The 24785-nt window shown below is 55.0% G+C and overlaps 1 protein-coding gene across 3 annotated transcripts in view; it reads right to left on the bottom strand.

The window, feature by feature from the left end:
* Window positions 1-5872: 5872 nt before the first annotated feature.
* USP31 (ubiquitin specific peptidase 31) overlaps window positions 5873-24785 on the bottom strand; it is a 40096-nt gene continuing 21183 nt past the window's right edge. The window contains exons 10-18 of one of the 3 annotated variants that reach the window (XR_012625252.1): window positions 24368-24445; window positions 23754-23883; window positions 22332-22451; window positions 21965-22190; window positions 21092-21250; window positions 20228-20380; window positions 17639-19194; window positions 10432-10614; window positions 5873-5927 (exon numbers count right to left, since the gene is read on the bottom strand). Coding sequence is in view for 2 of the 3 variants with exons in the window: in XM_074840888.1 (XP_074696989.1) it covers window positions 17654-19194; window positions 20228-20380; window positions 21092-21250; window positions 21965-22190; window positions 22332-22451; window positions 23754-23883; window positions 24368-24445 (2407 nt within the window). In the remaining variant the exon portion in view is untranslated. Of the gene's footprint in view, window positions 5928-9188; window positions 10615-11457; window positions 19195-20227; window positions 20381-21091; window positions 21251-21964; window positions 22191-22331; window positions 22452-23753; window positions 23884-24367; window positions 24446-24785 lie in introns of those variants that run through there. The other 2 variants (XM_074840888.1, XM_074840887.1) reach the window with 2 other exon arrangements.

Genomic DNA, 24785 nt, shown 5'->3' with positions numbered 1-24785 from the left:
TGAATCAAAGCAACATAGAATGTTGCAAACCTCATGAAAAAATATTTGACAAATGGGATTTTCCTCAATTTCTGCAAAGTAGGCTCATTTGCTCTCGTTTCCTAAGTCAGCGAGCACAGAAACCGGTGTGGTGGGGACAGACGTTATTCTGGTGAGCAGCTCCCACCTTCCCTCTTATCCCTGCGGCTCTGCAAATCCCTCTCAGCCCCCAGTCCCGATCCCGAGTGTCCAGGGAGCTGCCCTGGGGAGGCCACTGGGAGGAGGCTGCGGCCACGACACCCCAGCCCCCGGGTGAGCTGCGCATCCCTGGGGGCTGCCCCAGGACTTGCACGTCTCGGGGCGACCGCGGCCCCGCCAGCGCTGACGGGCGCAGCAGTGTCGGCGTGCAGGAGACCAGGGGTGCGCTTGGGAACGTGCCCCCCTCAGCCACGGTCCCAGACAGACACAGACACCCCGGCCACCCCCAGGCAGCCAGCAGATGGAGGACACGACCACCAGAGCCAGCCCCGCCGCTGCCGGCACGACCCGCAGCCAAACCCATGAGCAATGGCAGAAACAACCGGACTGTCACATCCGATGAGCTCCTCCGCTCCTCAGACTGACACCTGAGATTATCGTCTGTAATTAGGATTAAAAAATGAAGTAAAAGAAGAAATAGAATTGAAAATGGACTTTCAGTAATTAAGAGTGCTGCTTACGAGGGCTGGGGCCGGTGTCCCGGTGGTGCCCGTGCACGGCTCCGTTGGCGTAACGGGGGCTGGCAGGAGGAGGCCCCTCGTGACTGTGCCCAGAGCCTCCAGCGCTGGTGACAAGTATTTAAATATTTAACTATCCCTTAAAGCGAGTGAGAAGCTCGAAGCTGAATCATCACAGAGAGTCAGACACTGCGAAGGAGGGAACAAGAGGACAATCACGCGAGTGGCTCTTCACAGGAGACGCGTCTCGGAGCAGCCGGCGCGGAGACTCCTGCTCTTGAGAACGCACAAACCCACCGGGCTCTGCCAGCGTGTTTGCACAGCAGTAATTTAATAGAAACCAATCATGCAAAACAGACACAGTATGAGTTTGGGGATTCATTTCCATATATTACACTATTTATTGTATTCTCAGCCCCAGCCTGAATGTCAGCGGCAGCCGGAGAAAGCGCCAGGCTGGAGAAAGAGCCGGTGCCTGAGCCTGAGCGGTGAGATGTCCCTGCTCTCAGGCTCGGGGGGCTGCAAGTTCCCCAGAAAGTGTCATCACCCCCCTGCGGCCTCCCAGACTCACCATTCCCCCACACTGGCTGGACTGGGAGGGAGTGGTGCTGGTGGAAAGGGCCCGGCCCCTGGGGTCCCTGCCAGCATGAGCGGCAACGCAGGAGTCGGCCTCGGAGAGGGACGGAGGTTTCAAGCCGCAGCTAATTGAAGGCTGAGAAACGCTCCTTGGGATTCACCGCTGGAAGAAACGACAGCCCTGCGTGCCGGGACGCCTTCCTGGGGTCCCACATCACGCCAGGACTGTGACACACCCCATGCAGAGGGAAGCCTGTCCAGCAGGAAGGAAAATCCTGCAGCCACCTCGCAGCCCCAGCCCGGCACCAGCTTCCCTGGGAGCACTGTGCAACAGCTTCACACCCACCTCTTTTCATTTACTCCCCTTCGCTTTCTGCAGCCCACGGCCTCTCTTCCTGCAGCACCTTTTGGGCAACAGCCATTGCCCCCAGGGCCAGGAATTCTGGGTGAAGGCTACTGGAAAGGCTGGTTGGCCATCGCAGGCTAGAAGCCCTCGGGGCCGGGGAGGGCCGAGTCTCGCTCGTGCCCAGGTGCACGATGCTGCGCATCCCCTCGCCTTGCTCCGGGCACCCATCACCGTGGTGCCGGGCCTGGGCCAACCACCGCCCCGCCTGCAGCGCAGCAGGGCCCTGAGCCATGGGGCGTCGCGCACCCCGACAGCTCCCGGTGCTCAGAAAACGCCGCTGGCTGCCCCGCGCAGCAGCACCGGGAGGTTTCCTCGCCCATGGACAGCAGGCAGTACCCCACACCCCTCCTCCTCCTCGGGCACCCCCCCCCGAGCAGCCCTTTGCCTCCCCAAGTAGCCCCAATAGCCCAAGGACTCAGCCAGAGGTGGCGGGTCCGACATTAAAAGCAACCTGGGGAGTTTGATGTCATATTTATCCAGCGCCTCATCTCGGCGTTCGATGTGGCAGTGCACTTCACGGGAAGAATTTCTAACAGGTTTAACATTTACCCAGTTTCATGTCTTCTTTAGCCCTTTTGGGAGAGCTTCATTTCCTGTGAAATTCAGGTTGCCAATGAGTTTGGCTGCTCTGCCAGCCAGGGAAGTGCCTCAAATAAGTGATCTCCCTCCAAGTGACCGAAAGCACCAGCCCACAGCAGCATCGCGCACCGGGACGTGAGCGCTGGACCCCTGACAGCCTGATAAATTTTGATTATAATATTTAAAACATCCAGAGTACACGAGGCTCCATCCAACATCAGCACAGAAAGGAAAACATCTCCCTCGCCGCTCTGGACAGGACATCTTTGCTTTGCTGACAGTTCCCGTAATTTAATTATCCTTCCTTCAGCACCTTATCGCCCTTTCCCAGGAGGTAAGGTCCTCTGGAGGGTGGTTTCAGGAGCTGTCTTCAGCGGTTCGAATGTAATTGCAACTCGCTGCCATCCCAACGCAGGACGGGGAGCTGCAGGGGCAGCCAGGACTGGGCTTTGCGTCTGCGACGCGGGAAAGGGAGCGTGATGTACGACATCAAAACCGAGCTGAGGGCAGCTGCTCCGGCGTGGCCGGCGGTGGGGGCTGCCAGCCCAGCCAGGAGACCCCCAGCAGCATGGCGGCGGGACACTGCGGGTGCAGCTGCACGGGGGGTGCCCCCGAAGCTCTGCGGTGACGCACCCCACGCCCCAACGCTGGGCGCGCAGGGACGGCGGCTCGGCCCCAACTCCCATCCTGGCATGTCAGCTGCGGTGAGGCTGCGGGGGCCGCGGCCTCCACGGGGAATTTCTAATGACGCTGCCAAGGGTAATTCACGGCCCCACAACAAACAGATGCAAAGACACGGGTGAGAAGTCCCTTGGATTTTTAAAACATTCAGTAACAGCAAGTGAGGGCGATACATTATTTAAAGGCTCTTCCACGGAAAGAAAATAATTTCAGCTTAGTTAGCTTTTTAGGACAGCCTAAGTAGAGAGCAGGGACAGCAGGGCTGCAGGCGGCAGGGCGGGCGGTGGAGCAGGACGATGGCAGAGCCTGCGGCTCCCGGGCACGCGGCACCGGGCTGCTCAGCCACGCCGGCACAAGCCCCCACGGGGCTGCCGGGCCCTGCAACCCCGAGATGGCTTCTCCTGAAGCCCCCCAAAGGCAGCGTGGGGCAGCTCCAGGCCCAGGAGCGCGCTGACGCGTGGTGCGAGAAACTGGTGGTGACAGAGGAGAGCCGGGCGGAACGGGCACTGCGGCGCCGGAGCGCGCTGATGGATTGGGTGTCACCGGGTTTAATCCAGAGTCGTTAGCCATGCTGAACACTCGCATCTCGTTTGTTAAACTAATGGATTGCTGGAGGTCATTCGGTAATAAGAAAGGGAGAGAAGGGTTATTAGTTTTTATCAGACATTAATTGGCCAAAATCGATTACTTATTTGGCATTTGCAGTGTATTAGGGGTGTTTCCCCCCTAGAAGTGCCCTGGCCAGCGCAGCAGAAGGCCAGCAGCGGTTCCACGGTGGCCACCACGGCATGGCCCGGGCATGGGCCCACAACCCCAGGCGCAGCACGGCTCCATCCTGGGTGGGCACTGGGGCAGATGCCACCACGGGCTGCTCCCGTCCACACGCTCCCCGTCAGCCTGTCCCGGGCTGCGGCACTGGGGAGGGACAAGGGGCACCCGGTGGGCGCCCACGCAGGCACCCAGGGCTGGCCCCAGCCCAGGGCAGCGCCGCAGGCAGCGGCTCCCGCAGCTCCCCCGCAGCTGCCGGCACCGCTGGACGTGGCAGGGAGCGGCAGAAATGATCTGGGAACTGCTCAGGTGATACCACATTTATCTAACAAGCTTCCAAATGAAAACTAGCATTTGGACTTATTGCATTCTGGCTCAAAATTTGATTACATTTTTCTACAGCTGTAAATCTGCCTTCCTTTCTGCAACATTATTATTAAAGCCAGTATTGAATTGGTGGTGTGATACGTAAAATTTCAATCCTGGCTTTGACATTCCAGGAAGTTAAAAACCAATTACAGTGTGTGCTTTGCCTCGGGACAGAATGAATCATTGAACACAGCCACTTCACCAAGAGAAATTAAAGGTTGAAGCAGCAACATGGGGAAGGTATTAAGTTAAAAATCAAAGGTCAATTAAAGTAAAACTGAGTCTATTTTATTTTTAATATTTTGCTTACATTTTCATTCCTTTCTGATGAACGAGGAGGCAAAATAAACCTGCACTTTCATTTATTCACCAGGTAATAAATCTGGGCTGAAGTTGGTTTCAGGAGCTAAGAGGAAACAGTCAGGTGATAAAACTCCCAACCCGATAACCAGCATTAATCTCACCGTAACGAAGCCGGCATAGCAATGGGGCAGCCACGCGCCCTCCCCGCGCCGACGGCAGCTGCCATGGGGCAGCGAGGGTCCTGCCTGCGGCCACCGAGCCTCTGCGGCCACACTCGCCGCAGATGCCCCCGTCACTGTCACCCCGAGCCCAGGAGGCCCCACTCGGCCCCAGAGCATGGCCGGGACGGGCAGCACCGACAGCAAAACACGTGTAAGAGGGTCGAAGTCGGCACTGAGGGGTGTGAAGAGCTACGAGTCCCGCAGTCGGCACCCCCCGGGGCGTGCGGGGAGGGCGGCAGCTGGTCTTGGCAAAACCAGGCGGGACGGCCCCTTCTGGTGCATTGGGTTTGGGGGGGCAGGGGGGACGCCCCATGCACCCATGGGGGACGCCCCATGCTGTGGGTCCTCTGCAGAGGGAGCAGCCAGGGCGCGGGGCCAGGCGCAGTGTCACAGCTCTGTCACACACAACAGCGTCACACCTCGCACTCGCAGGTCCACGCTCGGCTCCAAGGGACACCCAGGGTGGGCTTTAAGCCTCAAAGCCCCAGCCTGCTCTCTTCCCAACGGGGAGGTGGCAACTCTCCATCCCACACATCTCACAGCAGCGAGACTCCCAGGCCCCCCAGGCCAGCGCACAGCAAGGCCTCTTCCAGCAACTGATCCACCGGTCCTGGGGCATCCCCAGGCTGCCACCAGCGTGTCCCCAAGCTACCACCAGCCCCCGCTGTGGCTCTGCCAGCCCCGGGCAGACCTGCTGCAGGTAGCCAGGTCCAGGTGCGCTGCTCAGCCCTGCTGCACCTCCCCGAGCGATGGAGCCAGCACCACTGGGGACTGGAGCTGCAGGCAGCGTGGGCAGTGCGGGCAGGCCAGAGTCACGGACACCTCCCCGCAGCAACGAGACACCCCTACACACACAATCCCCCCAGCATGGCGCGCAGAGAACGTGAGGGGGGCAGCCCCTCTGCAGCCCCAGGCAGGGATGGAGCACCTCAGCCCCCCCGGAGCTGCCCCCCACCCACCGGGCAGCACCCCCGGGCCCAGCCCCGCTGCGGCAGCGCTCGGTGTGACCAGCCCCACCCTACAAAGTGCTTCATAAATAAATCAAGCTGCCGCCTCCCGCGCTCCTCAGAGCAGAGGGAGCCCCGGGAGATGAGATCACAGCCCATAAACTCATCCAGCGCGGGAGTGAATCAGCACCACCCCCCGCTCTTAACCAGGCACGAAACAAGCTGCGGTTCGCTGGGCCGAGGCCTCCCAAGGCCGCGCAGGGGCAGGATGGGTGCTGGCACAGCACAGGACCCCACCACGGCAGATATTTACCGACGTCATAGAGCAGTGAGCGGGGACGCCCGTTCTCTCCTGAGCTGTGGCAGAAGCTGTTGACCCCTCCTGTAAAACAAAAGATAAGTTGTACTTTCCGTTTTCTGCAGCAGTACGTCATCTGCAGATGCCTTTTACACATGGACTTTAATAGGTAATCCATACCCTTGAAGTGGAGTATATCATCTGCTCGTTACCAATGATAAATCATTTGCAAAACATTAAAATGCTTAAAGACTGTCATATGGGCTTCACGAATTGCTTTGCAACACACACACTTCTGCCTATTAAAGGAGAAAATGTATTCATCGCGGACCCAGGCAGAGCTATCAAACTCTGCTTTATTTACAGGCTGGAGTACAAAGCTATCGGAGAGGCGCAGCGGTGGAGGGAGAACCACCTCCCGGGCCTGCCATTACCGCCTTTCTAGATAATCTGACCCCGGCTATGGAAACTCATTAAGGTCGTTAGGAAACGCGCCAGTTCTCCAGGGAGCCGGCTGCTTCTAGATTAAAAAAGGGAGCAAGAGCGCGTGCGAGCGCTGCTACCCGTGCGGTTTATTCACATCTATACAAGTGTGCTAACCGCAGGGAAAGAGTAATCTAATATATTCTCAGACAATTTAAACTCATTTCAATAAAAAAAGAATTAGATGGAAGCAAATGGCAGGGAGAGCAGATGTTCCAGCGCTGGTGACACCCAGAAGAACAAGCTGATAGCGCTGCGTTACAGCTTCCAGCCCCAGCCGCGGGCTGGGAGGGAGGGCACGGGCGGGCTGGGGTACCGGGGTGCCCCACGGCAGCAGCTGGGCTGCCAGCGCCGAGTGCCACTGTGCCATCTGCCCCAGAGACCCGCAGGGACACACCAGTGGGACGAGGAGCCACAGGGATCCACAACCAGCCGCGACCTGCACAGCCACCAGCGCTTGTCAACGGAGGAGAGCGGTGAAGGGGCCAGGGGGGCTGGAGCATGAGGGAAGGGGCTCAGAGGCTTCCCAGCATCAAAGCCCCCACCCACAGCAGCGCCCCGGCCCCGGCCCTGGCCTGCCTGCTGGCCACCAGCTCCTTGTCATCCCCAGCAACGAGCCCAAGCTCCAGGCAGGGGCACGCAGCCAGAGGCGTGTCAGGGATCCAGGTCCTGTGGCATCTGGGGCCGGGACACCCCGGGCGGACCCTCAGCCACCAAGGCAAGGGCCACGGGAGGTGCCCGGGTTATCCCCCACCAGGGGCTCTGTGAATGCTCTGCTTGTTTGGTAAATAACGACTTTGTTATAAATATTCCATAAGCCCAGGAACTGCAGTGCATTAAAAAATGATAAGGTCCCTGCTTCCCAAGCAGCCACTCCTCTGCACCGGGCCTGGAAGAAGCGTTTAAAATCAGATGTCAGCTAGGGCTGACAGAGGAATTTGTTGTGGGGCTGATGAATAGTTTGAGAAATATTCAATACCTTCAGGAAGGATCAATTTATCACAGTTTGGCTCAGACCAAGGGGAAACATACAGCCATCCACACTGCATTCATGTATTCAGAAATTCAGGTCATTATGTTAGACATGCAGTTTCTTATTATTTTTTCACCGGATGAAACTAATGTGGAAAAAGGGCCATGCGGTGCCTTGATAAATTGCTCTAGCAGCCAACACTGCGCTTGTTTCCCAGTTTAAACGTCTCCAGAAAAGAGGCAGCAGGACCAGCACCAGCCCAGTGAGCGCTCCCGGCCGGGCGGGCGCCTCAGAAGGGGCCTCACCCCGCCAGCAAACCCCGGTACCCGCAAAACCATCTGCTCCGGGGCAGCGGCCGCTCTCTGCTCCCCAAGTTCGCACCACAGGGCAGACCCCGGGGTGCTGCTCAGCCCCCCGCAGCAGCTCTCGGATCTCGCCAGGCTCTTCTCTCCGTACGACAAAAGCCCGCGCCCAAGTGTCCCCCAGCAGACGGAAAGAGCGATTTCATCAGCGACCCAGCCCCAAGGCCCGCGGCTGCCCCAGCGAACCCGCGAATAAAAGCTGCGAGAGCGTCCACCAGCCAGGCGAGGTTTCGGGAGCGCTCTCAGGACTTCCTCCTGGCCTCAAAGCTTTCAATTAGGTACATATGTATTTATGAAATATTATGACAATTGAAAGCCCGTTAAGTGTTACAGTAAAAATCCCTACGTGCAAAATGACCGGGGCATCAGCACGGCCTTAACTGCTAAATCCATTTGGTAATCAGGTTAGGCTGCCAGGGAGAGGCTGGTGTCAGCGTTTTTATTAAAAGCTGGGTCTTTGCTATAAGAGGTACTAGTTTTATGTTTCCATAAATTGTCAACAGTTGGTCAGATCCCCACAGAAAAAGGATCAATACCCAGCAGAGGGGAAAAAGTGCTGAGAAAGGAAAAGCGATACTCTAATTAGAACAAAATTTAAGAGTCCAGGGGTACGGATGACAGTGCCTAATATGTTATAATTTATTGACAGCCTCCAAAGATTGGGTTTTGTTCTGGCTCTCAGAGGCAGGCAGGTGTTCATAAATATCCCAACAGACAGCAGCTGCCTGCGGGCAGGGAGCGGGCAGCTCCTCGCACATCCATCCCCCGCGCCCTCGGCCCGTCCTCGCGCGGTGCAGCCACCGTGGGTGGGGGTCTCCAGCCCAACACGGGGCTTTCTCGGCTCCGCCAGTTTGCAGATAGGCCGCGGGGGCTGCTGGTGCCCCCCAGGCTGGTGGCCAGCGAGCTGCAGCCCCACGGGACAGGCACTTGCCAGCCCCAGGACCAGGCTCCCGGGGCACGGGGACAAGGCGGAAAGGCCGGGCCCTCCCAGCCCGCGCTCCCCGGGGTGTCAGAAGGCAGCAGTGACCTAATCCCGGTTTAGCACAGCGGTAATCTGGGCCGAGGACCTCAACATCTGCGGGCTCCAGCTCTGTGCCCAGACTCAGCCTCCCCTGCTGACCCAGATTTAATAACCACTCGAGACCGAACCTGCCCTCGCTTAATTTCCCAGCACACGAAGCACCTGCCCTCAGACCCTCGTAAACAAGGAGGCAATAAAATTTAATCACTCGAAGATCAAAGTTCTCAAGTGTTTTCCAATCGTCCTCTCGCCACCCTCCCAGCTAGGCTCAGGGAACTGCAGCAGGCTCTCTATTTAATAAGTGGCCATAAAAACCCGACTGGATTGGAGAAATATTGGCAAATATAATAAACAAAAATATATTAACTCTAATTCTGCGAAGCCTTTGGCTATATTAATATCTCTTTAATGTAATCACCTATAAATAAGTGATGACCCTATGATTTAATATGACATCTGTCATACCCATTTCCATACAAGACACAAAGCAATTACTCTCTCCGGTGTGCAACAAAAGGATGGGAATCCTACGTGTGACTGCCCCGTGCAGCCACCAGCTCCTACAGGGGGGCTGCGTGGGGGGCTCAGCTCCGGGGGGCCGTTCCCAGCAGGATGGACACAAACAGGGACCAAGGCTGGGCTGGCAGAGCCCGCATACCCCCTCAGGTCCCAGGGCCACGCTGGGGCCGGGGCAGCACAGTCCGGCTTCTGGTAAACCAGCCAACTTCAGTATTTCTGTAACTGCAGCTGGAGATCAGAACAGCCGGTGACACGGCTGTGATGTGGGGACCAAGGGGGTTCATGGAGCCACCATGCTCTGCTGGGACACCAGGCTTGGGCAGCTCTGGGGCAAAGCTGCCCTTTCCCATTCTTTTCCAGAGAGCTGGAGATCACCAACACACCCTGCGGTGTGGTGCAGCTTCTGGTGTCCCCAGGGCCGGAGAGGTGACGATATTCTACAGCCCTGAGACAGGACAGCAAGAAAAAGCAGCTATTGCAAGCACCGAGGCTGGGCTGAGGCTCCTCTCCACACCACGAGGACATTGCAGAGCTGCCTCACCCCAGAACTGGCCAGAATGAAGCAGAATAGACTCTCCACCTTCTCCCCACTCGCCCCTGCTGACTCCTGGAGATCAGCCCCAGGAGCAGCAGCCAAGAACCCCAGGGAAGGGGCAACGCCTGGCCCTCGCGCCCCAGGCCCTGCAGAGCTGACCAGGAGCAGTACCAACAGAGCAGAGGCACAACTGAAGAGCAGGAGCCAGCCCCGGCTCCGCAATGAGTCAGCTGGCCACAGCCCCCCGCGAGAGCCCCGCAGGCAGGGACGGGAGCCCGGGCAGCGCAGCGTGCGCCAGGCTGCCTCGCCTTGGCTGTGCTTGGGCACATATGCGACGCTGCACCTCAGAGTGGGAAGATAAAAATACACACACAGGAGGGAGGAGAGAGGGGAAAAAAAAAAAACCCTTAAGAATCAAAATTGCATTGAAAGGCAAGTTTGTGAAGCACGAGCACCAGCCCCTACCACGCTGATCTGACGGCTCACTCAAGCAGGAGGATCAGAGGCCCCAGTGGAAACGCCCCCGGGCAGCTCCAACCACGTCATCTTCCATTTTTCCCTCCTGTTCCTCAGCCGAGGTGACGTGCTGCATTACTAAAGCGTTTCGCAGCCCCTTCCCCCTCCAGAGCGGGGCCCGGGCAGCCCAGCAGCCACAGGGTTGGTTGCCCAGCCGTGCCCGCAGCGGGGCAGCTCACCCAGCCCATGGGGTCACCTGCAGACGACGCAGTCACGGAGAGATCCTCCCTTCAGCCTGTCTTCCTCCTACCTCACTCCATCCTCCTCGTTCTCCTCGCTGGGCCGAGGCGAGGCGGCGGCAGGAGCAGCCCCTCTGCATTTCCACGCTCCCCTCCACGACCGCAGAGCCACTGCTGCACACCCTGCCAAACGAAAAGCAGTGTTTAATTAGGACAGAGCTAGAGGAGCACACAATTAAACACTCTGTTACTCGTGCACAGTCTAAGCCTCAGTTCAGCAAAGAACCATTAAAAAAAGGCCAAATAAACCAAACCTCAAGCAGCACAGCTGCACGGCGAGGGCCAAGGAGCAGGCTGGAGCAGGGCCAGCACTGCCACCGCACGAGAGGGGACACGGGGATGCTGCCACCAGAGCCTTGCACCCGCCACAGCGAGGGGGCCATGGGGCCAGCACGGACGGGGAGCCGTGAGCAGAGACCACGGGCAGAAAGGAGCCGGGGCAGGTGCAGCCTTCGAGCGGAGGCCTGAGCTTTCGCAGGGCTTCAGGGGCAGGAACGGGGCGGCTGAGCCCAGACACGAGGCACAGCGGGGTGGGAGGGGGACACGTAGAGCCCCCGAGCCCCGATGAGGAGCTGGCTCGCATCCCCCTGCCCATGGGGCTCAGGGGCCCGACTGTGGGGCCCAGAGGAGCCCTGCTCAGGGTGCAGAGGGAAGTCACTAAGCACTTGACCCCCCCACACCTGCGTGGGGAGGGGGCAGAGCAGCCCCGCTGAGGTTAGAGCCCCCCGTGACTCCCTGCGGGCACACAGCACCCGCAGCCCAGCGGCTTCGAGACAAACCCAAGACAAGAGAAAGGGGGTCCCCGCACAGGCCCCCCCAGGGCACCCAGCAGCAGGAGAGCAGGCAGGGCGGGGGGGTGGCCGCACGCCCCACGAGCGAGAGCAGGGAGCACGGCGAGGCTGGAGCAGCCACTGCCACCTCGTCAGGCGATGACACGGGCCTGGAAAAATGCTCAATCAGGCAGGATGCCTAGTAATAAATTTATTGTATTTTATTACATATTCCCCTTTTTGCACTTAATTCCAATTCCTCATATTCAAACTCTTCTTTCTGAAAGAAAATGATTTTTAACATAAAAATATAAATTCTGCATATTAAAAGTGCATACACCTTGAATAATAAAACATACAAATAAATAATAAAAGGCATTGACACAGTCTCATGCACTTGTCCTCAAATAATTTAAAATTTATGGTACAATGTTCAATCCCAAGTAAAGACAGCCTGCTTTCCAGATTACTGTACAGTTCAAAAACATTAAAATACAGAAGAGAATATCAAAGGTGTGGGCAAGCCCCACGTCCCAGTATCAGTGTACAGTGATGTGACATGCAGTTTTTAGAACTGTAGATATTCCAGTGTAAAATCTGACATTGTGTCCAGAAGAGAAACTGCACTTGCAACAGGACTTAAAATTCAATTTTAACCAATGGTGAGGCACAGTTGGTGAGCAAATCTGTACAAATTAATACTTGGAAGGCCACAAGAAAATAATCTAGCCACTTGTAGCCTGTATTCCCTTGTGTCACCCTACCCAAGGCAATGTAGCACCTAAAAATGGTTTCTTATTGCACTGCACAAATGCCACCCAAACCCAACGCTGACCTTCTTGCCACGCGTTTGTGCTGCAGGGCCTAGAGTGAGACGGAATTTGTGTTTACACTTAGTTTTAATCTGTGTCTTTTAAAAAACACTATTTGCAGATAAATTGAGTGCTATCGCCTTTAAAAAAATAGAAGACTCCCTAAACCTTTAGACCTAATATAGATATTGTACAAGTCTTCAGGTACTTTTAGTTTACAAAATAAAGCTCCTAATAGGAAATGCTTTACGGTGCTTTTATTAAGAAAACCATGTAGGACTTTCATCTCACCACAGATTAAAACTAAATTTCAGTTCCCTCCACAGATAACATCAGATACCGCCAAATTATTTTGGATTAGTAGGCAAATGACAAAAGATACAAAAAAAAAAAAAGGTAACAGTAAAATCATTTGGAACATCCTTCCCAAACCGCTCCATGCCGGCTGACCAAGGCGGACGGGCACAGCACCCGCCCGACTCCCGGCCACTAACCGCTGCTGGGGGGCACAGCCCGGCAGGACCCCCGGGACCCCCACTTCTTGCCAAGCGAACCCACGGCTCGTCAGCCCTCAGCAACCCGCCCGCCCTGCCCGCTGCGCCCCAGGGCTGCCACCCCCGCGGGACGGGCGCCCGAACGGGAGCTCCGGAGCGCCCAGGGGAAGCACAGGCACCCCCGCGGGCACCGGGGCCCAGCACGGCTCCTCCCGGGAAGGCACCAGTACGGGCAGCACACCGACCACTGGGAGCTGCTCCCCTAGCACGAAAACTCAACAAAACCTCTTTTTTTTGAGTGCTCGTACGGCTACAGCGACTGCCTCTCCTCGCAGCGTCGAACGTGTCATTAAAGTTACATGGAAAATGGCAGGCTACACCAGAACACTGATCAGGTTTTCCCTGTTAAAAAAAGAAAAAAACAATACAATACAGAAAACCAGTTCTCATTTCTACAGTTCAGATCCCTTTGACGTTGTGCTACACTCCAGCCTTGTCAGTAATGCAGAATTCTGCAAAGGAAAGAATCAAAGATGTGCAAACAAAGCAGGAACCCAGGGACATGCTCCTACGTGCTGACACGCAGCTGCACCGAGAAACAGCAGCACGGCCTCGACGCAGCGCTCCGGAGCCTCCCCGGCAGCTCCCGAGGCTGGAAGCCCGGCCCGCGGCGGGGGTTAGTGCTTGCATAGTTAGGAGGGGCATGCATTTGGGGAGCGCGAGAGAACGCCATGCAGAACTGCCTTTAGTGCGCAGAAAAAATGGTTGAGCATGCTCAAGTTTCAGCTTTGGAAAGCAAACAACCCTGCGGCTAAGACGGATGAGGGCACTTACAGTGGAATAAGTGTACTGTGATTAAGCTGCTAATTTTCTATCCTAAGCATCTTTTCTTTTTTATGTAGCCATATTTGATAAGTTTGAAAGGGTTAACGATTTATACACCCAAAGTGAGACACTTACAAGTTACAGAGAACTGCAGGCACCAAATTGTCTATCAAATGTGATTAATACAAATAAAAGGTGCCTCTTTAATACACGTCATTGAAAATGTGCTTATAATTTGTATACTACTAAACACTATCCAAAAGACGCAGCCCAAAAAGGGTAAAAATAATTTCTTTAGGTGACTCCAGCAGGAATCTAGCACTGGAATGAAGGCGCTGCTTTCCTGCGCCCAGCGGGCTGATTCCAGGAACAGGAGCGAGGGTCCGACTGGGATGTGGTGTGAAATACCAGCGACACGGGGCCCACGCAGGGGAGTTCAACCCCAAGCAGACTGAAAACACATCGTAAAACCCCCCAGAGGAGGCGAAGCCCTCGGAGCTCGCACTGCTGATTGAGAGCAGGGACAGTGCTGGACCTTCCCCCTTCCAAGGCACTTCTCGCCAGCGAGGCTGCCCGGCAAACCTCTGCTTCCCAGCCAGCAGCACCAGGGTCCCGCACCCCACCACCCCGAGCCGGGACAGCCCACCCTGCCCGCAGCCACCCCGCACACCGGCAAAGCAGCCACAGCCACGGCCACGAGACCTCCAGGCCCCACGTGCCACCACCCAGGGGCAGGTGGCCATCGCTGGCCAGCAGTGACCTTCAGAAGATGGCAGAACCCGCCTCCTCCACAGGCATGAGTGCTTCTGAAGCCAAAGGTGAATTTTAAGAGGTGACCACGTACAGGTGGCTGCTTCAGAACAGCCTGAAGCTGTCACTGCTCTCAGGATCGACACACGAAGCCCAGGTGGGACCTGAAGATCCCTCTCTGGAGTGTTCCCTAGTACCATGCCACATCCTCACATCTGGACAACGTGATACACATGGGCAGGAATTCCTATGGTGAAAGGGCTAAGAAATAAGTCTGCTTTAAAGCCAGGAGAGAAGAGTGATGTTGCTTTTCCCCCAATCACTTTAAGTAGGGCCTTTAACAGCAGCGAGGCTTGGTTCTACACTCACAATGAACGTGTCGTTTCTGGGATCCGCACCCTTCTCCTGGGCAAGGAAGCTCCTGCCCTACTGGAAATGCGATACCAAAGAGCAGCGGTGCAGAGCAGCAGCAAACGGCCGCTTTCCAAACCGCTCTGTCACAGAATTGACACCGCCACGGGACAGGGACGTGCTCAGGCTTCGCGCGTTCTGCCCTGCGCGCCGCCTATTCAACACGAACCGCAGTGCGCCCCTGGAAGTCAAAACATTTTGCCTGAAGTCAAGCCAGAAAACACGGCGCAGGCCATCGGCCCACCCCAGAGGAGCAGCATCTCGGCTGCTCTGAGGCGAGGGCACCGCCAGCGTGGCCTCTCCCACCCGTTCCGTGCTCGCGAGGAGCCCGCGCCCCAGAGCTGCTGCTCCCAGAGGGACAGGCACGAAATCCAGCCTGGCAGCGTGCGCTGAGCAGATCCTGCTGGAGCTGGCAGCAATTTCCATCAGGAATTATGGGGAACACACAGAAAAAGAGCAAGACTGCACATCAGGGGACTGCAGAGGTTCGACTGCTTTTAGCATCAGCTACTGGAACACCAGGAGCTCCCATTCCTGTTTTGCCCAAAAAATGGGAGCTCTAATGACCGTTCTCATGCCCCAAATACAAACACATTGAGCTGGCGCTCAGCTAAAACACCAGTTTGGACATGGCTTCAAATTCCCTTCAGTCCAGGCATGCAATACAGCAGCAAAACCACCTCAAAAACCGTACACCAGCTTCCAGTTTAAACTCCTTCAGTGAACGATGGCATGAAAAGAAAATGTCATTTGATAAAAATAACCTTTCACGAACGCCCCATGGTAAAATGCACAGAAAACTAGGTTCTGTCTATTAAAAGATACCAAACCAAGTTAGCACTAGCTACCAGAATTACATTCTTGCTAGAAGAGTTGTTGTTACAAGAGAAGAGCCAACACAGTGCAAGACCTTAATACAGATAAAACCTTAAACAAATATTTCAACATCAACATTTCAGGGAGTAATTTAAGTACTACAGTGTGAAGCAAGTCTTATCTGCTCTGCTGGATATAACAAAAATAATCCAAGTCATACATTTAAGAAGCAAGTAATGCAATCTTTGCTTCTTGTTGCTGCAATAAATGAGACTGAAACAATACCTGGGAGAAGAAATGCATCAAGAAGATGGTCATGTTCAGGTTTAAAAACAGTCCAGGGTGCAGAGTCCAGCACATTGTAAAAACATGCAGGCCACTGGCATCGCTTCTGGGGCGCAGGGGGCGTGTGCTGCGGAGGCCACGGGGCAGAGCAGGGCTCCCACTGCCGCGGGCTCACCGCCACGCACTGCCCCCCGCCCAGCCCCACACACACGCTACCTATTCTCCAGGGCGCCAGCCACCCCCAAAACGCTTCTCTGCGAAGCCTGCTGCAGCTGTGGGGCGAGCCGAGTACAAACCCTGATCATGGAGCAGGAGGTGCCCGGCAGACCTGGGACAAGGCTTCTTGCAGGGTCACCAGCACATCAGCTCAAGGGAGGAGGTGGGACAGACCAGCTCAGTCCCTGCTTGGCGAGGGCTGTTGGATGCGCTGACAGAGGAGGTGTACAGAGGCCTGTCCACAAGCTAAGCCTGGAGAAGCTCTGCCACGCAAGACTACGAGAGGCCAAGACCGCACTCAGAAGACAAGCGTGCCCAGCACACTGCCCAGCTGCTGCCGCGTGACCCACACGACAGACTGCTGCTGTACGCAGAGGATATGCAGCACATTAATAAAAACTCATGAAATTAAAAACAAAAGACTACACCACACGTATATAAAAGGACTTGAGGAATCCACCTTTTAAGAGGAATCTTAAAGAGCTTGAGGAACCTCCCCTGTAAGAAGGGCATGTAAACAAAGACGTGACTAGATGTAGTGTTTTAACCCTGATAGAGCCGGTCACCCAAGCAAGAACGGGGATCATGTGGCTGAGGGACGTGTGGCAGCGGACACGCAGGGAGGGGGACAAGCACACTGCAGGCAGGAAGGCAGCAGCGCTCGGGAGGACGTGAGAAGTGCTCCGGGGTGTTCTGGTACAGCCCCTCCAACCCGCAGGAAGAGGCTTGTTCAAAGCATGCTCAGAGAAGGGAGAGAAGACAAGACGACACTTGGCTTATCTAAACGTTACTCCTATAAATAACAGATGCTATATTCACACCACTACGACTAAGCATCTGAGCACATTAGGAAACGCTTCTTCTCAGGAGTCTGAACAGGGGTCCCACCAGCACCGCTGCCACCCGGCTGCACGAAGACAGCTCTGCCACGGCACCGCGCCCGCCTCGCACCCACAGGTACGAGCTAGCAACCAGCTGCTGCTTAGTGATTTCTTCTAGTGCTTAGTGTAGTGTTTCGGAAGAGAGAACGTAATTAAAGAGGATAGGGTAGAGGTCGCCTTAGGTATGGACAGAGCAAAATTCTTCGGAGACATAGCAACAAAAAAATGCAGGTTACGTTTCACAGAAATAAACTTTCTGGCGTTGGAATGCAAAAATGAAATCTATTACACAGACACATGTACGCACAGACACACAGGTACCTTTCTGTCCATCCACTAATGCTAGTCCCTCCTATACTGGCTGAGTATATACCTGAGAAACAACATTAGTGTTGAAATATTGCCCTTTAGAAAGCTTGAAAAATGGAGGGGAGCAGGGAGAGAGGGCTGAGAGAGAGCATAAAGAAGCGGCAGTCTCTCCAGTTTCCTTCGCATCCTCCACAGCTCAGAACAAGGCCATACGCCAGCGCGGACACAGCCTGCTCAGAACAAGACCAAAGGAATATCAGTTCACAGCTCTACAAAGCACACTAATGTCAGTACAACTGGGTTTCAGATTTCAGACCCTGAATCTGAAGAAAGTTGTTGCATTTTCTGTAAAGAGACTCCTGTACAAGTGCTATGGGACAGCTGCATTCATGTTCAGTGACGACTCCAGCTAGACTACTTGCATCAGTGCTGGCTGCCTGTGGCTATTTGGTTTGATGGCAGAATCAAAAGGCGCTTTAACAACTTGCAGTTAACTTCTCCTCAAAACATACATTAGGCACATGAACAAAAAAACAAGAGCTCAGAATAAATCAGCTTCTCAGCAGAAGAAAAGACACCTGGATTGCAGCATTTCACTGAGGTTCCAGAGAAGGCCGTACAGACACCTGCATGCTGGAAGGTAATTTTTTCAGCGGCTTGTCAGCAGCCTGCTTGCCACTGGAAAGAGGAAACTGGACTCCGGGATCTAGCTGGGAAGACTTGGACTTGCGACTGGATAGCAGAGAATGTTTGTTGGGTGTGGCATCTTTAGGGACCAGTTTTTCTTTTGCAGTAACGTTGGCGTTGGTTTGAGAGGCTGGTGGGACAACACCTTTCTCCGATTTGTCTTCCAGCACGGCTTTACTGCCTGACTTGGAACAGCCACTCCCTGTCTTTTTCGAGAGCATCGTTGTCTTTCCCAGGTCTGCCGACCTCCGGGTCTCCTTCTGCCTTAAGGCCGATTTAAAGAAAGACAATCCCTTCTCTTCTGACTTGCTGTCCCTCTTCAGACCAGAACGCACCCCAACGTTTGGAGACCGCAGGTTGGCCATGGAGGAACTCCGCACGTGCTTGCTGTCCACCGCCCTGCTGTCACTCCGGGAGTGGCTTATCCGCGGGGAGCTCGTTCTCGAACTGCTGGTAACGCTCGTTTTATCCGACCCCAGACTTATCTTAGAGCCCTCCCTGCTGAGGCTCCGGTCTGAAGCCCGGCTCTTCCCAGCAGAAGACCCCTTAGTCAATGAGCCTGAGGGGGTTTTCTTGGCAGCTGTGGAGGATGGAGAAGAACCTGGCTTTTGCTTCTGTTGGGCCGACGGGACGGCCGCCTCAAGGGGCTTCGTGCTGTGGTCCTTCCTAGCCTGGGTGGGAGCAGGAGACCCGTGTCGCCCACTGGCCCTAGAGGAGTCCGTCCTACTTCTAGATCGGGAAACTTTCTGGGAACTCTTTAGTGGAGGAGGAGAAGAGTGAGAGACTTTGGTCTCTTGGGTAGATAAGACTGTCCTTCCCTTCCTCAAGCTTTTGTCTGGCTCAGAAATGCCCTTGGAGCTGTGAACCTTCTTAGGGGTGCCATCTGCCTTCTCTGCAGCCAGCCCTGTCCCAGGGGCTTTCACCTCCTTGACCGGAGAGCTATCCACAGAATCACTCTGATCCACAAAGGCGATCTGATTGTTGTTATCAAAAGGGTCCAAAGCAGGGCGATTCCTGTCCGGCTGCACAGAGCTCTTCCCATACCCATCTGAAAGATCTGAGCTAGATGTCCTTACAACAGACTCTTCCCTGAATGCCCCTTCCATGACGGCCAAAGGAGCTCTGCGAGCCGTCCTGTGCTCACGCCGACTGCCGTCACAGGGCTCCAAGTAGCTGCTAGAGAGATTCCTCAGGCTGCCGAAGCAAGAGGTGGAGACTTTATCATCAGCAGCCTCCCCGATCTTCTCCAGGGTGGAGGCAGAGGTATGTACAGGGGAATCTCCGGAGAAGCGTGATGGAGAGTTGGAGCGCAACTGCAGTTTTGCGGAGAGGGACCACGAGGGCCTGACACCATTTTCACTCACTGCCAGCGGGCTGGTGACAGAAGATCTAGATGACAAGCTCTGACGCTGGACACTTCTGACAAATGGCCGAGTTGAAAACCCCCCTGCAGAGAAAGAGAGAAACACCCTCAGTGTGAAAGCCGAGCCTGCGGTGGTTTATCCACCATCTACAGGCACCGTTTCTCTACGGCAGTCCGACAGCCCCCGCTGCCTCGGGCCTGCTGCCAGCACCGCTTCTTGCACGGAATCTGGATAAAGGATTCAACAACTGTTACTTGCCAGTGGTCACCCAGAAGTAGCTCTCTGAAGCCTATAACTGAAAATCCAGATCTCCCTCTCATCCCTGAACAGCGGGAGGTCAAACACAGGCTTTGCACCTTGGAAGTCCTTGAAACTAGCAGTGAGTTCACCAACTATGATCATGCTTCCAGAGACACATTTTTCTGTATTAAAAAATATTTCCCACATCATCCTGCAAAAGGCAAAGTAGGATTCCTACCTCTTTAGATAAAGCAATGTATCTGTATTTGCAAACACAAAGGTCAACAATAAGCATTTTAGAAATAAGACTGCCACGGCTAGACCTGGCAGTTATCACCACGCTGCTGCAGGGACATCTCTACACCCGCTTCAGAAGGCTCAGACTGACCCGTGAAGCTCCACATTTCCAGCAGTTACAAGGCACTACGTGGAGGAGCCAGGCAAAGCCAGGAACTGAGCAGTTACTCGCATGCACAAGTGAATTTGCGTATCTTCTCACCTCCCTGGGAGCCGTCTACAGCACGGCAGCAGACAATTAGTACCTACGCTAAGCTGTAGCAATACGGCAGCCTCCCGCAAAGGTGCTGCAGGGAAACCCAGAAAAAAAACACAAGCCCAAGTTCTTGATTGAGGGTATTTCCTCTCTTTGAAAGGCTCATTAAGGTTCCTGCCCTGCTCTTCTCCACCCTTCAATACCAGAGAACAGCTCACCTGTGCCAGAACCCTTCTGCTGCTACCAGCACAGTGCCCACCTCCCCCAGCTGCCAGACTAACCGTCCCTGCTAACCACGTATTTTGCAGCAATTTTAGTAGGGATCTTGTAACAGAAAGCCTAGTGGGCCAGTGTCCCCCCCACACTGCAGTGCTGGTACACACCATCATCTTCACTCCTTTCCCCAGTCAGCTCCACCGATTCCGAGAGCGAAGCCAGAGACGTGCGCCGGGACGAGGCTGCCGAAGCGATGCTGGGCTGCTTGCTGCCGGGAAGGCGGCTGACCCAGTGCTCGCAGAGCGAGGAGCTTGTGGAGCCTGCAAGGAATCAGGCGCAGAGGTCAGGCAGCAGCACGCAGCCACAGCACATGTGGAACCTTGGAAGGCCGCCGAGAGCCAGGTCCGTGCTGCACTGCTCAGGCCCCAACGGACACCCAGAGCCTGGAGCTGGCCCACGCAGCCACAGCACCTGGGTATGCCGAGAGCAAGTCTTGACTCTTACGAAGAGTTCTGGTCACAGCGAGAGACAGAACTGTGCTGTGACTGCAGGGAATCCCTGCAACAGCAGGCAGGCAGAGGGCAGCCCTCGAGCTGCCACGGGAACACAGCGCAAATCCTTTCCTTCCCAAAGGCAGGTCACCAAGCCTGCCCCTGCCCCCAGCTCAGCCCGGACCCCACTGACACCCTCAGCCGCCGCCTGCCCACCCGAGACAACGGCACTGCCAGAGGGAACCGGCTCGTCACGTTCTTACATCCCAGCTCTGACAAGGGCAGCTCTGAGCAGAGTTACCCGGGGGGCACAGGGGGTGCCCCCATCTCCAGGGCCTCTGTGCCACAACCAGCCTCCCCAGCTGAGGGGGGAGTTTCCCAGGGCCTCTGATGCACAGCAGCAGGCTCAGACAGGCCTTGCTGAGCTTGGGGACAGGGAGCAGGGGCTTAAGCAGGGCTGGGCAGAAAACTCTGCAGAAGGACAAACTATCCGTGAAGGACAAACGACAACCACTCCTTGACAATGCCAGCGGGGCTTACCTGCCACAGAGCTGTTAGCAGACCATGACGGGATTGCTGTGCGTCTCTGGTAGAAAAGAATATAAGCTGTCTGCTTGCAGACTTCGTTTTCAGAAAGTTGCTGAACATCACTGTCATCAAAGCAGTACCACTGGCCATCAACCGAGTTTTTGCAATATGCTGAGAGAAAATACATTACTATTAGACCTTCCTCACTCCTGCTACTCTTTCCGAAACAGCTCACGTTTCAGGATTTTCTTTGTGCAGCATTACTCCTCAGAACAGAACACCATCCAGGTGGCTCCATTCCCGTCACGTTCTGTCACTTGTGGCAGTCTGCCTCCACCAGTGACCTCCTGACCGAGCCCACCCAGGACGACACAGCCCAGACACATACGTCAGAGGGCAAAACCGGACACACACATTTGCTGGGCTGCTGCATGAAGTCATACAGATCCCAGGAACCATCAAGCAACTCTGTCTATCTCCGGCTGCTCCGAGAGCTGCCAGAACAAGCAGGGAGGAGTTCATAAACTGGCTGTGCACATAGGCAATGTGCAAATGCTTCCCATGTGGAACCACCTTATGCAACTACAGAAGCTCTGAGCTGAGTGGGCAGGAGCATTTTTGAGACATGAAAGGCCAGTTACATTACTGTGAAGGAAAAAAAAGAATAGCACAGAAAAACATACAGCAAGACATTTGGGGTCAACAGCCATTGTTCCATTCCTTAAAGTCATAAGAGTTACGCCCCTGTATCACAAAGCCAGCCCCTGTCAGCTGGGTTAGGTCCTCATGTCAGGAAAGATGAAGAAGTTAAGGACACTCAATAGAAAAACAGAACTGCTTTCTTTCTGAAAGGATCCAACATACAGAACATCACAGGCTACTTGCCTGTGTAGTGTCCCCCTTGCATGGTGCCATGATGATTGCAGACAGCATACAGGTCATAGATATAGTCCTCAGGATCCCTCCCCAGACCGTACGGTCTCCTCCAGGGTGACCAGTGCGACGGCAGACTCCAGCTGCTCTGGCTGCGTTTGACAACGTGAGGAGTCATGTCCAAGCCACTCAGGGGGAATTTAACCATGTTCTGAAGTTTCATCCTTCGGTCTCCTTCCTGTGAGAGCAGAGAACAGCATGAGCTGCAGCGGCAGCAAGGCCACCGGGCCTGGGGACAACAAAACCCCAGGAGAGGAACGCACAGGGCAGGAGAGCTGCCTCTGCAGAGCAGCAGTCCGCATCGCCGCAGACGCCTCACCTGCCTAAACCTTTTGAGATGTATGATGAGAACATCAGGCAAGGTCCAGAGGCTCAGGGTGATGCTACCCTGCTGCAGCTGCTTGCAGTGTGGGCACCGCCACGCGTCATCGGGGGCAAGCTGCAAGGAAGAGGCATGAGTGGGTTTTAGTTCTCAAATTCCACAGCAGCTTTCACTGCACCGCTGTCCCTCTGCTGCCCCAGCGCAGCGCAGACACCTGCCTCCGGCGTGGTGGAAATGCAGCGTTCCCAGGGAGGCTTTTCAAACTAGCGACAAGCAGAGACACGTGCGCCTCGCACAGGAGGCACTGCCCACTGCAAGACGGAATCCAGCCAGTGCTGCCGGGCAGAGAAGCTATTTCCACCTTACAAACACCAATCCCTCTGACGTGGGGAGAAGAAAAAACAAAGGCAAAAAGCAGGCAGGCTTGGCAGCCTGAGTAAAAGTATTCTCACAAGAAAACCGTCAGCAAAGAAAATCAGAACAGAAAGAAGACAGGAGTATTTCAAATTTCACCTCTGACACCTCGCTGCCCTCTGGAAACCCTCTTCCTCCCTACGTCCCAGTGGCACAGTCTTACAGCTGCAGAGATTTTCACTGTCCACCAAGGAGAACGTGTCTTCTCAAAGTGCTTCCCTCCACAGCCCAGCGCTCAGAAAACTCAGAAACCAGAGAGCTTTAAGCTGCCAAGCAACTTTTCCCTCACCTCTGAAAGAAGCGACAAGAGAGGCTCCAAAATTATTAAAGCTCAATCACGGGTCCGCAGTCCACTTCCAGGACCACTCCTTTTTACAGCAGATTAGAGACCTCTGGCAGAGAAATGCGGAGTGCTTACGTGTTGCAGGTGAGGGCCAGCTCAACCCCAGCTGCCTGCCCTGCCCACACCATCGCTCCTGCCACTGCAGCCTCCCCACACACGAGCAGGGCTGGAGAACGGCCACGCTCCTGCAGAGCTGAGCTCCATGCTCACTGCACTGCCCTTCGGGGCCCCCCCTCAGTGGGGGCTGCCCTGAGCCCACCCCAGCCCTGCTCAGCCTCGCAAACACACAACTGCTCCAAGACAGAGCAGTAAATTCCCACGAAGAAGCCATGTTGTTCCAACCCTTTATAACGTGAATTCTATGATTTTGTAATGTGTGCCAAAAAAAGACATCGCTGTTTCACAGGGAGGAAACTGCAGAACAGAGGAGTACGTTCTCATATCAACGTCTGGGGAGCAAAACACCCCAAAGCAGTACCTCCCACAGCTTTGTCCTCACTGCAGAGAGACTCCGTTAGCAGGACTGGTAACTAGTGTTGCGTTACTAATTTAATTCTCCCGTCTGAACAAATCAGTGTTTGCAGAAAACAGCTCCTCTGCGGAGCGTGGGAGTCCATGCGGCACGCGGACCAGCCGGACCATCTACACAGTCTGGTCCCTACCTGTTCCTCTTTGGTGTAGAGTTGGAAACACTGAGATAAAGTGCAGGTCTGAGGTTGATGATGAAGCTCTCTCTGCTGGCGGACGCTCTCGGAGTCTGGAATATACTCCTCTTCTGTATTCACAAACAAGCTGCAGTAGGGAGACAACACAATTACCAGCACATTCGCCCGCTGCCTGCGCTGCCGCTGGGCCGTCTGAAGGTAGAGCCAGCAGCTCCTTCCTGGCTTTGTCCCACCACACGTGAGCAAGAGATCCTGCCAGGGCGGCACAGCCAAACGTGGGGGCGAACAGCTGCAGCGGGCACCCGCTCCAGTTCCTCTCAGGCAGAAAGAGCTACTCACTGCCCACAAACTTTCTCACACAAGTATGATTTGTGGGGGAAGGAGCCCCAGGCGAGACGCCTGCTCTGAAACGCAAAACCCTGGCCACAGAGGAAAGGAGCCCAGCTCAGAGCAAGGCTGGGGCACCCAGCCCCAGTCTGTCCCTGCGGCCAGGGGCCGGGGCAGTTCCTGCGGGGTCTCACATTTGCTGAAGGGTGCACAGTTCACACAAGCAAGCCGCAAGCATCGCTCTCGAGGTGAGCACACTTTAAGGCTTTCTACTTCATACTTACTAATCTTTAGTTTCTTTGTCCCATTCTACCACTAATTTCACATGAGCCGTTCCCCCCTGTCCACATGACTTCAATGCCCTGGAGAGAGGAGCAGACAGAAGTTAGACCACCCTTCAGTCTGAGCCTACGTTATCTTTTACACGCGTGTAACTTCTCTCCACTAGCCCCGCATCCTTCCTCCACCTCCACACAGCTCAAGTTTCCAAAGGAGTAAAAGGAATTTATACAGCAAAAAACATGGCAAAGCTGGCAAACTGCATTCACTGAAGTGTATTAGTTCTGTAAATAAACATACACTTATTTAGAGAACAGGCATCTACAAAAATTCCTGAAAAATTAGTCACTATAAAAAAAAATTTAAAATGAGGGGAGTAATACTTTCATTCTGTTCTCCGTTTCCGAGGAGGACAGACTCCAG

This window comes from Strix aluco, chromosome 15, assembly GCF_031877795.1.
Source record: "Strix aluco isolate bStrAlu1 chromosome 15, bStrAlu1.hap1, whole genome shotgun sequence".
NCBI lineage: Eukaryota > Metazoa > Chordata > Aves > Strigiformes > Strigidae > Strix > Strix aluco.
This window is presented reverse-complemented; position numbering and strand designations above follow the sequence as displayed.